The sequence below is a fragment of the Dermacentor albipictus genome, chromosome 6 (assembly GCF_038994185.2).
Source record: "Dermacentor albipictus isolate Rhodes 1998 colony chromosome 6, USDA_Dalb.pri_finalv2, whole genome shotgun sequence".
NCBI classification, from domain to species: domain Eukaryota; kingdom Metazoa; phylum Arthropoda; class Arachnida; order Ixodida; family Ixodidae; genus Dermacentor; species Dermacentor albipictus.
Window position 1 is genome coordinate 12,112,401 of NC_091826.1, and position 15,059 is coordinate 12,127,459.

Below are 15,059 nucleotides of genomic sequence, written 5' to 3' on the forward strand. Positions count from 1 at the left end.
GGAGAAATTTTTATCTGCAACAGTGCTTGACGCAGGTGGTGACGATGGACACATTCTGGCTTGGGTGCCTGAGAACACGTACATGACGCCGCAGGCGATATGCTTCGGCTGGAATGACTGCCTGCAACCCGGAGTAAGCAAGATCAAAAGAACGTCCGCGTTTACATGAATATGACCGCATCACATCATCGTACTCGGGCGAGGTATTCATGTTTAGGACGCCGTCACGCAAGAGCTGACATTACACATTCGAACACCGGCGAAATGAATCAAAGTGACATGCTGTGAAATGACGTGGGCTCTATGTCGCGTATAGTGCAAACGCAGTCAACAAGTGATATAGAAGTTATGGCAAAAGCGGCGCGCGTAGGGGTCAGTATTGGATTTAAAGTGTCGGACAGAGGATGTAAGTGAGGGAGTGACACAATGGGTGACTCAGTGAGGAAGTGAGCAATAGCATGAGCTATGTGTACAAACTTGAATATGCTTGGAGGTAAGAAAATACGAGAAAATATATTAGTCTGCTGGCATGACACAAGGCAGTGCGAGTCTATAAGTTACCAGTCGAGTTCACTGATATCAGATCATCAGTCACTACATGAGTTTAAGATTATAATCACCAGCCACTTCCCTGTCCACTGTAACACGAAAGCCTGTCCCAGCGAGCGACCTCCAATTACATCTGTCTCTCGTAGACTGACTCTATTCTAGGCTGCTTAAGTTTAGTATGCAAATGTACAAATCATCTCGGTTCGTATTCACAAAACTCTTGTTTGAATAAAAAGCGAGGGTATACAAACTCGGCTTCATGTTTGTGATTGGTATCGTGCTCACACTTTTATTTTATTTTTCACACGCAGGAATCCTTTCGGAATGAGCGTCTGACACCGTCTGTTCTCATCGAATATGCGAGATATCAGGTAGACTTTCACGCTGTAAATAATTAGGACAGCAAAAGACGCGAAATCAGTGTTAATACAGTACGCCGTGTTTTGGTGAAACGTTCGGCTTTCACCTTGAACGTACGTAATTAAAACCAGTAATAATTCACATGGTGTAGGCAGAAACAAAATCTGTGCAACGTCGACTCGATGCATTTTAAGTGACATAGCAAAGGCATTGCTTTATTTCGCAGTCCATAACCCTTCGACATTTCAAGTTTAGTCTCGGAGACTTCGGTGGCCTCTAAATGCTTTTTCAAAAAAATAAATAAAATACAGCATGTCAGTGTGCGAAGTCTTATTCGGCAAGCCCGTGAGATTTTTTATCCCTATATTAACCACATTTGCTGTAATTTTAATATATCTTACGCATTCCCCCATCTGCACTTTTCTTCTTACCGGCTTAAATTATAAAATTAAGAAAGAAAGAAAGAAAGAAAGAAAGAAAGAAAGAAAGAAAGAAAGAAAGAAAGAAAGAAAGAAAGAAAGAAAGAAAGAAAGAAAGAAAGAAAGAAAGAAAGAAAGAAAGAAAGAAAGAAAGAAAGAAATTGCGAGTGACTGTGTACAGCAATTGTTGAATCGCTCGCTCCTGTTGTTCTGGGACTTGCTTCGACTTCGCAGACCGAGGTCTACGCCAACGACACGGTGGCCGTGATGTCCGGCTGTGACCTGTGCTTTACCGACGCCAAGGACAGGTTCCTGAGGCAGGACGGCGTCCTGGCCATGGCCAACCGGATGTCGGCCGCCCAGCGGAAGCGGCGACGCGTGCACGTCGTGCACTCGACGCCCGCCTGCTACGTGGAGGTGCGAAAGGGGGGCCTCCGCGTTCCGAGGGATTTCATTCACCTTTGGACACGCTTCTACGTTGCTCATTGCGCGTATACAAAATGGTGCTTCTGCGCTGGCCTGAGGAGAATGACCGACGACCAAACTCCGAGGCAGTCAGACCACACAGACAACTCTGCAGTAGCGCTTGTCGGTGTAAGCAGATGTAGGTACGTGTCACTAAGTATATAGGGACCCGAATACTTCTTTTTGTCCTCTGGGGATGCCCTGCCTCATTGGTTGGAAGGGTATACGGGCATTACGAACCCCAACATTATTTGCAATCAGAATATACTTGACAGAATTGGTTTATCTAATCGATAATATTGAAAATTCTGGCAGCATTTATCACCGGTATTTCAACAGCATTTGTTTGTTTAGTGAATATGTAGAAGCAACACGGAGATCTGAGCAGATAGGAACATGCACAAATACATTGATACGATGGTGAGCACTTAGCGTCGGCGCTCTTGAATCGACGAGCGGTGTAGTGGGCGCGGCGAGGCATTCGGTTCCATGTGCACACACACATAAGTGTCCAGGCCAAGAAAACAAGAAATAAAACACCGGAATATACGTAAGAATTAATCAGACATGGGCGGACATTGGCAAAGCGAATAGAGAGATGGTGGTCAAATACAAGGCATACGTACTGAGATAATGCATATATCTTAATGATTTCGCTAGAATATGAACAAATTATAGAACAGAAATACAGAAAATGGAAAAAAAACGACAGAATGCATCTATGGTGGGTCATGCTGACAACATTTGAATTTCAGGCGCCCTTGCGCATGCCGCGTGAGCGTACTGTTACTGTGTGTTTATCTAATGAGTACTGTCTTGTTTTTCTTCATCCTACGGCGAATCTCGGAATGAGGAGATGGCCTGATGACAACGACATTATAACAACGACAACTTGACGATGAACGACAAAGGCAATCGTAGCAGGTGCAAAGAAAAGTGCGGACACGTTGCAGAACCCAGTTTCGGATTCTTAGCGGCTGTGACTGTAAAAGGGGATGCTTATCCTTTTTTTTTTTTGTCGCGTGGCTGGAACAGCAAGAAATAACGTGTGGTCTTATTGCTCGATACGAATACCACCAAGGTGTATACCCACCATCGAAACTCGCTGTCCAAGCATCTGTTTGCTTCTTCTAAATGCGCAGCTCCTACTTTCTGGCCATGGGCAGCTTGATACTTGCCTAGCCTAACGTTGCCAATTGACAGTTGTTTAGAGAGCGCATTTCTTAAGACCGCTACAAGTCTGTCTTGCGTTTTCGACGATGGCTGTATACATATTAGTAGTGCCAGTTTTCGGATCATATGGCCTGCATTTAGCGCTGCATATTGAACCCGGTTCTAAAGATTGCCCTTTGTCATCTTTTTTTTCTCTTCCTCTTTTTCTTCCTCTGCATACATTGACTTGCATATGGCACAAAGGCCTTGCATTCCGCATCTCGAGAATGGCCTCGATTTGAAGGAGACTTGCTGCCTTACACAGACCGGCCTGGCCGCACCTGGACTGGCTTCTACACGACCAGGCCCAATTTGAAGATGATGGTGCGATACGCCAACGGGTTTCTACAGGCAAGAGAGCAGTCCGTGAATTTTCAGTGCTACCCTTTTCACATCTTCTGCTTCATTGCGCAAAAATGGCCGTACATGGCCGTGGTCATGAGTTATGACAGTTATGTACAGCAAAGGAACTGGCTTCAGTTCAATCCAGGATTGACGCATTTACCGAAGGCAAAGAGGTCTTCATTGTTCGCTATCACTTTTACTCATTAGACCTCAAGGAGCTTTTGTTTCTATGTACGTCTTGGCAATGCCGGGGCACCACGCAGTGGAGATTTAGACAGCGGTGCTCGAGCTGCTGCGTTTTTTTTTAAAGACCAACTGCAACAAAATTTTGGACCACGTAAAATGCCTTGCTTAATGTAGTGCAGATATAAAGTAGCCTCCGTGCAAAATTTTATGCTTGAAATGCTAGTGGAGGCATCACAGAAATCACGCTAACATAAACGTTTTGAATGCCGAAACTGAAACGAAAGCGTTACCGCTACAGCTCGCGAGAATTGACGCGCGACCCAGAACGTTGAGAACCACCACGGCTCCTCGGCGTGACCACCAAGATTAGGTTGCGCCATCGGCGTGATACAAATCAGAGGGGCGATGCATTAGAATTTACGTCATATCCGATATTCACTAGGCACACACATTGTCTGCTTATGCGCTACTTAAGGCTGTTGTAAGAAAATAAAGACAAAGTCTACAAGTCTTGCTGATTTGCCAAGATTGCCTGAATAGAATACCTGCACTGTTAACTTATAACCAATTTATCCAGAACGAACACTGTCGTTTAAGGCCAGTAGTTGTGGAGCTCTATTGTTCCACGTGCTGCCAGTTATAGCGCTACAGCTTATCCTGTCGCTACCTGCTCCGGCCACTTTCGAAACGCCGCGCGTCCGATCTAATCATTGCCGCCCTGCCAGGTGCGTGCACGGCACGGGTTAGCTAGCACTGCAAGGACTGCCTAGTTTACCGAGGTGGCAGCGGTGACAGCAAGCGCTTACTGTTATATATGAGATCAAAACTGGGAGAATGCCCAGTTCTTTCTACTAGGCAGAATACGTTTGGACACTTCCCCATCGTCATCGCCACCACTACACATAACTTGCTCTGAAGCAGAAGTTCCATTAAGGGCAATTTAAATTCACAGCGGGAGGCGCAAACCGATACGGGTCAACAGACGAACAAGGAGTGTCACTGGAACCAACGATTCGACAAGGGGACTTAACCGCTGCAGTAGCCAAGTGGCTAAACCTTGCACGGCTGAGAATGAATTCGCGAGTTTGATGCCGGCCGAATTCCGATGGAGGCGGAGTGTAAAAAGACTTTCTTTTAGCGTTCATTAGATGCACGTTAAGGAAACCCACATGGTCAAAGTTAATCCGGAGTACTACAGCGTGTCTCACAATGAGGTCGTGGTTTTAGCATGAAAAACCCCAGAATATTATTTTTGAACAACGAAAACAACAATAGTTGCTGACCTTAAGAAGATAAGTATCCTCGCCCAAGCACTAGCTCCGGTGATATTTCTTATTCGAACACTGCTGATCACTTCAAATCTCCATCTTCTTGTGGATGTCTGGCCTATTTAGATATCAACTCAAAACAGTATGTGATAAGAGTAGATAAGGAAAGCTCTTTCTGACCTGAATAGTCACCAACTGGCGCGGTTTCCTACTTTGCTGCAATTTAAGCTCACTCACTATAACTAAGTGCTGGGATATCCAAAGTTAAAGAGAATTAGTATCTCAAAGAAGCAAGAGTTGGTTGTCAAATTGTGCTCTTAGAAAAGGAAGAGCGAAGAGTTACGGCGGTATACAGCGCACCGAGCATTAAAATCGCTATATCTTCGCTTTATAGCAAACTGGATGCTTATTTATTGCCCTTCTTCAAACCACCAGCAAAAAATCAAAGTGACATTTTCCCACCTTCTTCCTCGCTGCACTGTCTTTTGTATAAGACTACCGCGACTACAGAGCCCGCATACAACGCAGCTCCGTCCGTCGCATACGCCGAAAGCTTGTCAGTGTATACGATAGAGATATGGGGAAATTATTGCATCATTAATGCAGTTTTCGAACGGCTACACCCTTGTTTTCGACCACCTACGCTACACCATAGAAATGGCGATTTCATCGATTTTGGTCCATGTCTTTTTCTCTGAACAGGCAAGCAAGCAGTTATCGCTTCATGGGGGAGAAGATGCTGTAGCTCGGGTCAATGAGCTGGGTAAGCATCGCGCCATTATGGCAGTTGATTAGATGTTTTCGCAAAAAACATGTGCAACACTGTACCGCTTTAACTGACCCTATCTATTTAACAGCCCCAACATGAACGGTTAAGATGCGCACCCGACAGGTTGACGTAAGAGCGCGCAGTGATGTCTCCAGGTTCACAGAGAATAATGACAAGTTCATGATAAGGTGCTTACTTTGACCTTGTGTTTAATTACTTTACTTCTTCGTTTGCTTGTTTTGTAGTTTGTCTCTCTGTTTGGAATTGTGCACGAAGTGAAATTAGCCATTAGTAATATATGCACTTGTTAAATGGGAATAGAACGTGGTTTTTGCGGTGCAGTGTTATCTGTTTGGTTATTTGGAAAAGCGTTCTCATTATGGCAGCGCATACTGACAGTGGAGGAAAAAAGAAAAGATGCGACAGTTTTCTCTCAAGTGTCATTTAGAGCTACGGCTATAGCAGTATTGCCAACATCCAGCTCATATAGACGTCCGCACCGCGCGTGTGTATAGGCGAGGCGGTGGCTACTCTTCAGCACCACGACGGCATCACGTGAGTCTCCAGCCGGCTGAGCCTCAGCCATCCTTCCCAGCTTACACCGGGCGTCGCCTTGACAACACTCGGTGGCACGCTCCATGTGCAGGGGCACCAGCACGGAAGATGTGGCCCACGACTACGCCAACATCCTCTACAAAGGCATCAAGAGATGCGAGGCAAGGCATTGCACTCTTGTACATCGAGTACCCGCTTATGCGACGTTAACCAGCTTTTTTTTGTTGGCCCTCTGTTTGCTTTTTATTTTTAACATGGCTACGCGCGCAGTATCAGGAACATGTGGTCTATACATTGCCCCGTATACAGCATACACTGTATACAGTGGAAATGTTTTACACCCTCATGTGTGAGGATGTTAGTCATGGGACAAATAAGGTACCTTTAAGAGTGCTGTGATCACACATTCTTGTATTCTCATGCGTCAAAGCCAATAACTCCACAGTCATTATACAGTGTATGATAAGGAGTTCACGCTATATGTGCATTTAGTCAGCACGTGTGATTTACGATCGGTATACACAGATAAAAGTCGACAAAAGCAGGAGGCCTTCGCCCTTGGACAAATATTAAGTACGCATCGCTTTTGTTCCTCGAGAGCGACTATAATGTATGCATACAACTATGCTGTGCTGTACAAACCTGCTATTTTAAGCACTCTTTATGAGGAAATATAAACAAGTAAAATAAAGAAGAATATTCAGAACCACTCTTTCTTTTTGCCGCTACCACTGTTTGTTCTCGTTTACATCGCAGGGACGGGCTGCCAAATCTTTATTAGTTGTAGCCTAATATATTTATTTACATTATGTTTAGTTAATTTGTTATGATTTTGTTATTGGTTACTTTATCTAATTCATCTTGGCAGCTTACGTTGGTATTAGCATAGGCCACGCCACCGTAGACTAAAGCAAGTACAACCTGCCCCGACTAGAAGTATAGTCAATATGTTTAAAGACGTCGCAGTGGAGATAACGTATCTTTTTTCGGCAACGCAATACTAGTGGTGGTAGGCGTCAATAATTGTACGGGAACCTTAATTATAGCTTATTAATTTGCACATTACATATAGCTTTGTCCCGCATAATGCGAAGCAGACTTTATTTCTTTTAATATATTATGTTAACTGGAACGGAAATGCATCTCTTCGCAAGTTTGGTGGAGAGTATCATGAAAGTGATGTTAGACTCGAGGATTTTTACTAAGTGCACATTTCTTAAATATGCGTTTATCCCATGCTTTCGTTGGCATCCGTTCATACCGGTCCAGTTGGTGATTGCCAGTGGCCTGGTCTCCATGATGAACCGTGGCGCCACACCGTCGACAGAAGTGGCCCACCAGCTGGGCTTCTGTCACCTCCTCAACCAGAGCGACTGCCCCCTCACTGAAAGAGAACACGAGGTATTTACACAATAACGCTTCAAAGCTTCCTTCATGAGATTTGCTTGCGTATTTAAAAGGAATACAAAAGAATAATACCAAGTAGTACGAAGAAATTACGCATCTGTGGTGTAAATTGTCCCTAGCTCTTACCATGAGCCGCTCTTACCGTCAAAGGAAACACCAGCGACAGCCGTCTTGGTTAGGCAGAAAAAAATGCAAATGCGAAATACACCGCGCTGACTTTGTTCCCGAATCGGCTCGCCGTGACTCCAAAGATTTCGGCAACTCATGTTCGCTGCTTACGGGTAAAGAATAACCGCACTGCACTACTCGAAACGATCGAAATACCCCAATCTAGCAAGTTCACACAACATTTCCGCGACAAAGCGCAGCAGATATTGACGTCACAATGACGTGCCGGCACAGAGGATTCGGCACGAAACTCAAAAACAGGAAGTTTTACTTTCATTTTCTGAACTGGCGATCTCAAAATCTATCTATCGCATATCTTAAATGAACGCTCAGGCCAAGATGAGGTAACAGAGTATAGTCGGCATAGTGTTTTACGGTTTTCAACGTGCCACATTTGTCAGGAGCACAGCACTCTTACTCGAGAGGATCGAGTATATTTTAGCAAAGCGCTACGGTTCTGCAGTTAAATACCGCCTGCCACTTACCGCGCATGCGCAGTAGGTTGCAAGATGTATGTATCTAAAACTAGAGCCGTTCGGTAAGACCCGATTTGCGCAGTAACTGCGAAAATACGGCATCAGCTCCCATGAAGTAACATGCGCACTTACTAATTATTAAAATGTAGCAACACACAAAGAACAAAAAGCTTCATTACGCTGCACGCGACATCAAAACGCAGACAAAAAGACTCGTTTTACCTCTTTGCATTGTTTCGCCGCTGGTTTTTCTACGGAAATGTGGCGCCCTCCAAGTGCAACTCAAAGCAGGGCGCGGCACCCGGGAGAGCATGACTTCCGAAATCTCCAGCGCCGCTACGAAACATTTCATCGCAAGCGATCTGAATGATTTTACCTAAAACTAAGTTATTTTTTGACGCATAGCATTAGTATACCGCACCTTTCAAGATTTGTAGAAGTGTCATCAGACAATTTACGGGGTGCTACATTATTTGCTTTTAGTCTTCATTTCAGTTGAACAGATGAGTTCTTTAGTAATAAGCATTCTTTTCACTTGATAATATTTCTTTGTTACCGTCTGCCCCTCAGGAACGGCCGTTCTAGGTGATATCGTTGGGCGGATTGTCACTTTGATCGCTGATGAAGAGCGAAAAACAATAGCACTGGAATAGAGTCGTTACGTTATCACCCCGGTGGTGGTTTATTTCACCCGCGTAAGTGTGGGATGAAATCATTGGTGAAACGTTTCTTCGGGTGCCAACAGTTTACCGTGTTGGTGTACAACCCAGCAAGCGTTCCACTCTCGTCGCACGTGCGGCTTCCCATTGGTGGCACCGATGAGCCGATTATGAGCGTCGTGGGACCTGATGGAGAGAAGACCGAGTCGCAGGTACGCTAATCACGACTTAATCAGATGAAACTTGAGCATTTTTTTATTATTGTTATTATGGGTGGTGCACGCACGTGTACGTTGCAATGCAGTGACATAGCCAGGTGGATGCACACCGAGCACACCCTCTACCCCCCCAAACCCCTCCCCTCTTCATGTCCCTCCTCGTCCCTGTTCAAGTGGGCGCCCCTCTCGAAAAATGTTTCTGGCCACGCCATTGATTCATTGTGCCGAGAACGTGCATGATATTGCGCGCAGTTTAAAAAGGCAGATTTCACTGGCTCTTGCAAAGTAGCCCCAGTGTAAATAGTACATTTTTTTTTCATCATACATCATTAGTACGGAAGAAGGTCCCGGAGTTACAAGAACTGTCAGGGGGACCTCCTATTAGTAATTTAACATTGCATGAATTAAAACATTTTGGCAGCATAGCAGCGAACTTTTCAGGAACTGAACTGAGTTTGGCGAGGTTTGCCACATTTAAACGAATTAAACTCTACCATCTATTGGAGCCGATTCCTCAGTTGAGCCCTAATTATTTTGAAACAATTGCTGAACATATTAAAATAAATAATAAAACATCAATATGCTGCTTAATCATCATCGTCGTCATGTTCGTCATGATATTCTTCTTCCTCTTCATGTCTACTGTATATGGCGTCTTTTTTGGCAGCACCAAAATTTTAAAGGTCACCTGTGGCCGATAGCATAAATGTAACCCTTGAACTAAATTACCCGATGAGGCAGGCATTCTTCCCCGCGCCGTCAAGTGCGTATTCACTAATTAACGAAATTGCACTAGTTAGGTTTTTTACTAACTATTTACTGCACATATATTGCGATTTACAAATTGTAGGTAGCGAATTCGCAGATCATATAGACCTGTAACGAATTTTGAGGATGGTACCAGTCTCGAGGCACGCGCCTTCAAACTTGTAGAAAAGTTCACTGTTGTTCCACTTACCTTTTTTTTGAGAAAACGCTGTTTCATGCATTGAAGCATCAAAGTAACTGAAACTCCAATGTCAATCACACACTTTGAAAATTAATATCTAGAAACTGGTGTCAACATGGGAATTCGTTCCAAGTGGATACGCCTTGCGAACTCACCGGGTATACAATCCGTAAATTACAATGTACCGTAAAGTGATTAAATAAAAAGATAATTAATGTGATTATGATAATTATTCGAGTAATCATTTTTATTTCTCATATAATTAATACTCATCTCATTGAGTAATGTAGTTCGAGGATTAGACTTGTGCTTCCTGCCACAGCCGATCTTTAAAAATCTGGTGCAGCTGTAAAAAGCCCCTGATAGAATGATTTAATGTACTTTTATAGCTCACAACCGGGTTAAGAAATTAAGATTCTTCGTTATTGTTATTCATTGATTTACTATTAATATCCCTTTGTTATGTTCTCTTGATTTTATAAAATTCCGCTTAGTTCTTTCCACCACCGCAATATTCATAGTATATCACCCCGATTAATTACCATTTACACTCGCTGTCAGCCAAATCCATCATTCGGTTTACTGCACTTGTATTTCACACAAAATACTATGAATAAGAGACGGACGTGTACAGCGCAGTAAGCTGAATTACGTCGTACCAAGTAGCCCCACTGGAAGCCTTATTAGAAGCCAATTCTATGATACGCTTAACTGCGAAATTCTTCGCGTCGCACCCATCCCATCCTGTGGCGCTCTCAACTGTATCTCTCTTCCTGTGCCCAAGCTTTAATAGACACCGTAATCTTGGAATCTGTAGTCACATGGAAATACCAACAAAACCGGTATCAAACCTCGTTGTAATAGACCACCGGTTGCCCTCTTTACGCACTGCATGACCTACCGTAATACACTTTCTGTTCTTAATCTCAACAAGAATAACAGCTAACTGGTCTTATCTTTATCTAAGTCATGTATAGTAACAGGGGAGTCGGCATAAGAACGAAATCTTAGGGATAAAAAGATGTTGGAGCACTTACCAGATGGTTTCAAGCCATGAACGGCAGCTTACCGATGTCCTTCAATTTTTATATTATCAGTGCATCAGTGAGTCAGTAACATATCGCGCTGAAACTTGGAGGACAGCAAAAGAAATAGAGACGAAGCTATGTAACAACGCAACGAACGATCAGAATGAGAATAAATGTTTATTGCATATAATTGCATTCAGGTATGGAATATATACAGAAGGAGGCCTCGCAGTCAATGACTGTAAGGGCGAGACCTCCTTTTAATACTTACAAACAAGAAAATAAGAATTGTTATTACAGCAGGCAACAAATCGATGTATACTTGACTAAAACATGAGCGCAAATACATAACAAAAATGAAGCATCGCTATGAAAGAACACGGTGATACGTGTGATAATAATGAAAAATTAATATTATAGACTAGCAAAGCACCAAGTTTACAACCGTAAATCTTAATAGAAAAACGATATCACAATTTATGAACATCGCAAATTAGGTCATCAAACGAGAGTGGCAATATAGACTTGTTGGTTGGTCATCATGGAATGGTATCTGGCATATCGCAGCAAAACACGGACCCCTTCAGGGATTTGATATTGCTGCGCACGTGGCGTTGTGTGGGATGCATAAGTATGACCGATCACGGAATTAAAATTTCGTTGTTGATAGTTAGCGCTTGTGTCTGTCTGTCGATACTTGTGTCCGTGTTATTCCAGATACCATTCCAAGATAGGTCATCAAAAGCGTATGAAACTGGCATGTTAACACAGCTCTGATGTATGGAAGTACATTGTGAGTAACACTTTTGGAAGGCTCATTACACAATGTACGAATTACACCCAACCAAACGTGGTTTGTGCTTACGTTGCAAGGACCGACCACTTCAATTTCTCATTTATTCCCGGAACTATAAAAGAATGGCACGTCACACATTTTCATCATCTGAACTCTGCACAGTTAGTTCATACTCACGTTCTCGACAGTTGCTTATAAATAAAATTGCTGTATTGCGCTGTTTTATTTGTTTTCTTAAGATTAACTTTTTTCTTGTAATGTTTCATTAGCTTTCTATCCTTTTGTATAGTATATTTATCAGTGTACCTTGGGCATTCTGCTTGGGCCACAATACCTACAGCATGAAAAAAGAAAAAAAGAAAACTAGACAGAGCGCTATAGACTTCAACATTGAAGACTTGCGCATCATAATTTTTTTTCCTGCTAGAGACTATGCACAGCAAAAGCAACAGCGCTAAGTAGCCTGATTCTCTTCTTTTGTCATAATTGTTTACTTTAGGCACTTCTATAGATAAAGATTAGGAAAGAGATATTTGCGGACTTCCATGTATGTAAACTTTGTCTCGGAGTAATTTTTTTTATAAACCAACTTGTGCAATTTTTTTTTATAATAAGTATTGAGGCCCTAAATAAAATTTCTGTTTCCTATCGTTGATGTAACTTTCCTTATCAAATAGAACAAATGTTATTCACAACGCTTCGTCGGTTGGCAAGTTACAGCACTTCTGCGTTTTGCGTATATCTGAACAGAAAAATTGAAGCCTCAAGCAGAAGCTTTATTTCGAAAGTAGCAAAAGATGCAAGTGTACTGCAGAAAATATGGTGGAACAAGAGTGAGAAGGAGACGTCTGTCATATGCCAGCCTCCCGACATGGAGGCATCCCTTCAAGGCGTTGATTCTGCGAGCGTCACATTAGGTTCTCTTTTCCAATCCCTGACACGAAACTGAGACTCTCCCGCTGCCATAGTTTTTTCGACACAGGACTCTTATTTTTTTTTTCTTTATTAGCAGTGAAAGATGGAGAGGTCGGCCGTTTATGTGGTCGGTCTATCCCAAAATTTTAGCAAGAAAAAAGGGACGAAATAACAAAAGTATATCAAAACAACTCCACGAATGTAGAAAACAACATTTACAAACACGAGAATAGCATGAAAACATATAGGAACATAGAGAAAAGAACAAAAAAAGGCAAATTGATGTTCATGATGAATTCGTCAGTGTACTCTCTCTGCCCAGGCCCGGACACGCAGAACAAAAATAACCAATCGATCAGTCTGGTTTTAACATCCAAAGTAGGATTGAGGTAATGATAGATGCAAATATAATTTAAGTATATCACGATGATAGCGCGTCTTCCATACCCACCACTACGTGTTTTGCTCAATCGCGCAGCGTAGTTACGTTTCCCTTTTTGATCTACAGGTGGTCCAATTAGCTCCCCACCGTCATGCCATCCCGGAGGTTCTGGGTAATGCCACGTCATCACTGGTATTTCAAGTAAAGGTGGAGCCATTGGGCGCCAGCCTGTATCATGTTAAACGCGAACCATCTGCTGTACAAGTGCCAAGGACTTCCTAGAAGTCGACGAACCAGCCAACTTCATAGAGAATGAGGTACACCAAGCAAACATAAATAGACGGCTGTAAGTTCATAATGCGATACCTTCTTTAACTATCACCCTGGGTTCTCTTACGTCATCGTTTGTTGTGTTTTGAGCAGATGTTCCTTCGTGACGTCATACGTTCTTCCTCCTCGAATGCGCCAGGCGACGCGCATGTAGCTTAGAGTTGTTCGGTCTACTTCAGATAGCATTTAGCTTGCTTGTTTGAACAATAATTAAGGAAATGATACCTCCAAACATTTGCAAGTTGGACGTAGAAGAATGACAAGGAAAGCCGTCGCGCACTTGAATGACGAATAATGCTACGACCAGTGCCTTACGCTTTCTTTCGGAAAAAAGGTTTCGTATTCTAAAAAAAAAACAAATATAGTTCTTCATGGGCAGGGGGTCATACTCGAAACTACCACTCGTTTGAGGCCGTCGCTCGGCCAGTTGAGCTGACCAGGAGGCCATCTGTTTGTTGCTAGCGTTCACTCTTTGTCACTCCTTGTCTTGTTCTCCGCAAGTTTCCCACGTAACGTTAGCGCGTACAATAATATCGTTCGTACTTCCGTACTTTGCGACGAATAAGAGCAATGCACGTTCATTTCAAATACTACACAGCAGCTCAAAGATCTGCCGAGGTCTAAAGCTCTCCTCATGTGAACACATGGCTCAGCGATTCCGCATCATTGTGAACCCGGAGACTGGCCTGGTATCGAACGTCGTGCTACTGCGGCGCGGGCTGAACGTCCAGCTTCGGCAGACGTTCGGCGCCTACTTGTTCGCGGCCAAGGCGCCGGGAAACATGAGCCCGCCGGGTCCCTACGTGTTCAGCGCCTACCGCGAAGCGGAGGACATGGGAGACCAGGTCACCTACCGCATCGTCAAGGTCAGCCCGACAGCGGAAACTACCATCATTTAGAGCGTTATTCAAGCCTATTTATTTATTTATTTATTTATTTATTTATTTATTTATTTATTTATTTATTTATTTATTTGAGATTGATACAGCACATATTTGGTGGCTTCTTGACTAAAGCTGACCCGAGCGATCACGTGATTAAGGTCGTTAGAGCTTCAACATCTCACTCAACATCCCCAGCCGTACAGATCGCGCTTTTCCGTGCTTTAAGTGGTAGAAACTGCAAAGCAAATTTGAAGCGCGGCTCAATATGAGTACGTTCGTGGGTCGAAAAAAAAAAAAGATTACGAAGAGCACTCCTATATTATTGACTCAAGTGTTGAGGAATACGTTTGTATGATAACACACAAGGAACCCTAAACTACTGATCTCGAAGAAGCACAGTACACGTACACCATCTTCGAGTACAACACTTGATAAATTAGTCATACATGAAACAAGCGATCACTTTCGGCAAGGAAATTGCCAGCTGTGCTCAAAATACGCGCATAGTTAACGCCATGAACATATTCATGGCGTGTAAGATTCATGGTGTACAGATTCTTCATCCGTTACAGCATGCCTCAGCACATCATAAAATCAGTTTAGCGTGAATATGTACATACATAAAAGCGAACGGCTCAAAAACTTGTGACCAGTGTTGTTTAAAAACGGTTAAAAAAGACAGGTTACAAACCATACTAACGCGCGAATACGTTATAAAC

The 15,059-nt window shown here is 43.2% G+C and overlaps 2 protein-coding genes across 4 annotated transcripts in view; both read left to right on the forward strand.

Annotated features, from left to right (window-relative positions):
* Positions 1 to 14,248, forward strand: LOC135914237 (lysosomal alpha-mannosidase-like). 3 transcript variants are annotated; one of them, XM_065447000.1, is made up of 11 exons: positions 1 to 133; positions 861 to 920; positions 1,563 to 1,745; positions 3,210 to 3,356; positions 5,507 to 5,567; positions 6,089 to 6,128; positions 6,220 to 6,289; positions 7,398 to 7,529; positions 8,925 to 9,050; positions 13,253 to 13,443; positions 14,110 to 14,248. In XM_065447000.1, the coding sequence occupies exons 1-10, from the start codon at positions 83 to 85 to the stop codon at positions 13,406 to 13,408; spliced, it is 1,026 nt and encodes a 341-aa protein (XP_065303072.1). In that variant the 5' UTR covers positions 1 to 82; the 3' UTR covers positions 13,409 to 13,443; positions 14,110 to 14,248. The 3 variants fall into 3 exon arrangements, with proteins under 3 accessions (XP_065303072.1, XP_065303073.1, XP_070395994.1); XM_065447001.1 differs by lacking the exon at positions 14,110 to 14,248 and having other exon boundaries at positions 8,950 to 9,050; positions 13,253 to 13,390; XM_070539893.1 differs by lacking the exons at positions 8,925 to 9,050; positions 13,253 to 13,443; positions 14,110 to 14,248 and adding an exon at positions 8,750 to 8,813.
* LOC135914260 (lysosomal alpha-mannosidase-like) overlaps positions 13,372 to 15,059 on the forward strand; it is a 21,850-nt gene continuing 20,162 nt past the window's right edge. Inside the window, exons 1-2 of the mRNA XM_065447040.2 lie at positions 13,372 to 13,472; positions 14,055 to 14,322. Coding sequence (XP_065303112.1) covers positions 14,101 to 14,322 — 222 coding nt within the window. The 5' untranslated portion in view covers positions 13,372 to 13,472; positions 14,055 to 14,100. The remainder of the gene's footprint in view (positions 13,473 to 14,054; positions 14,323 to 15,059) is intronic.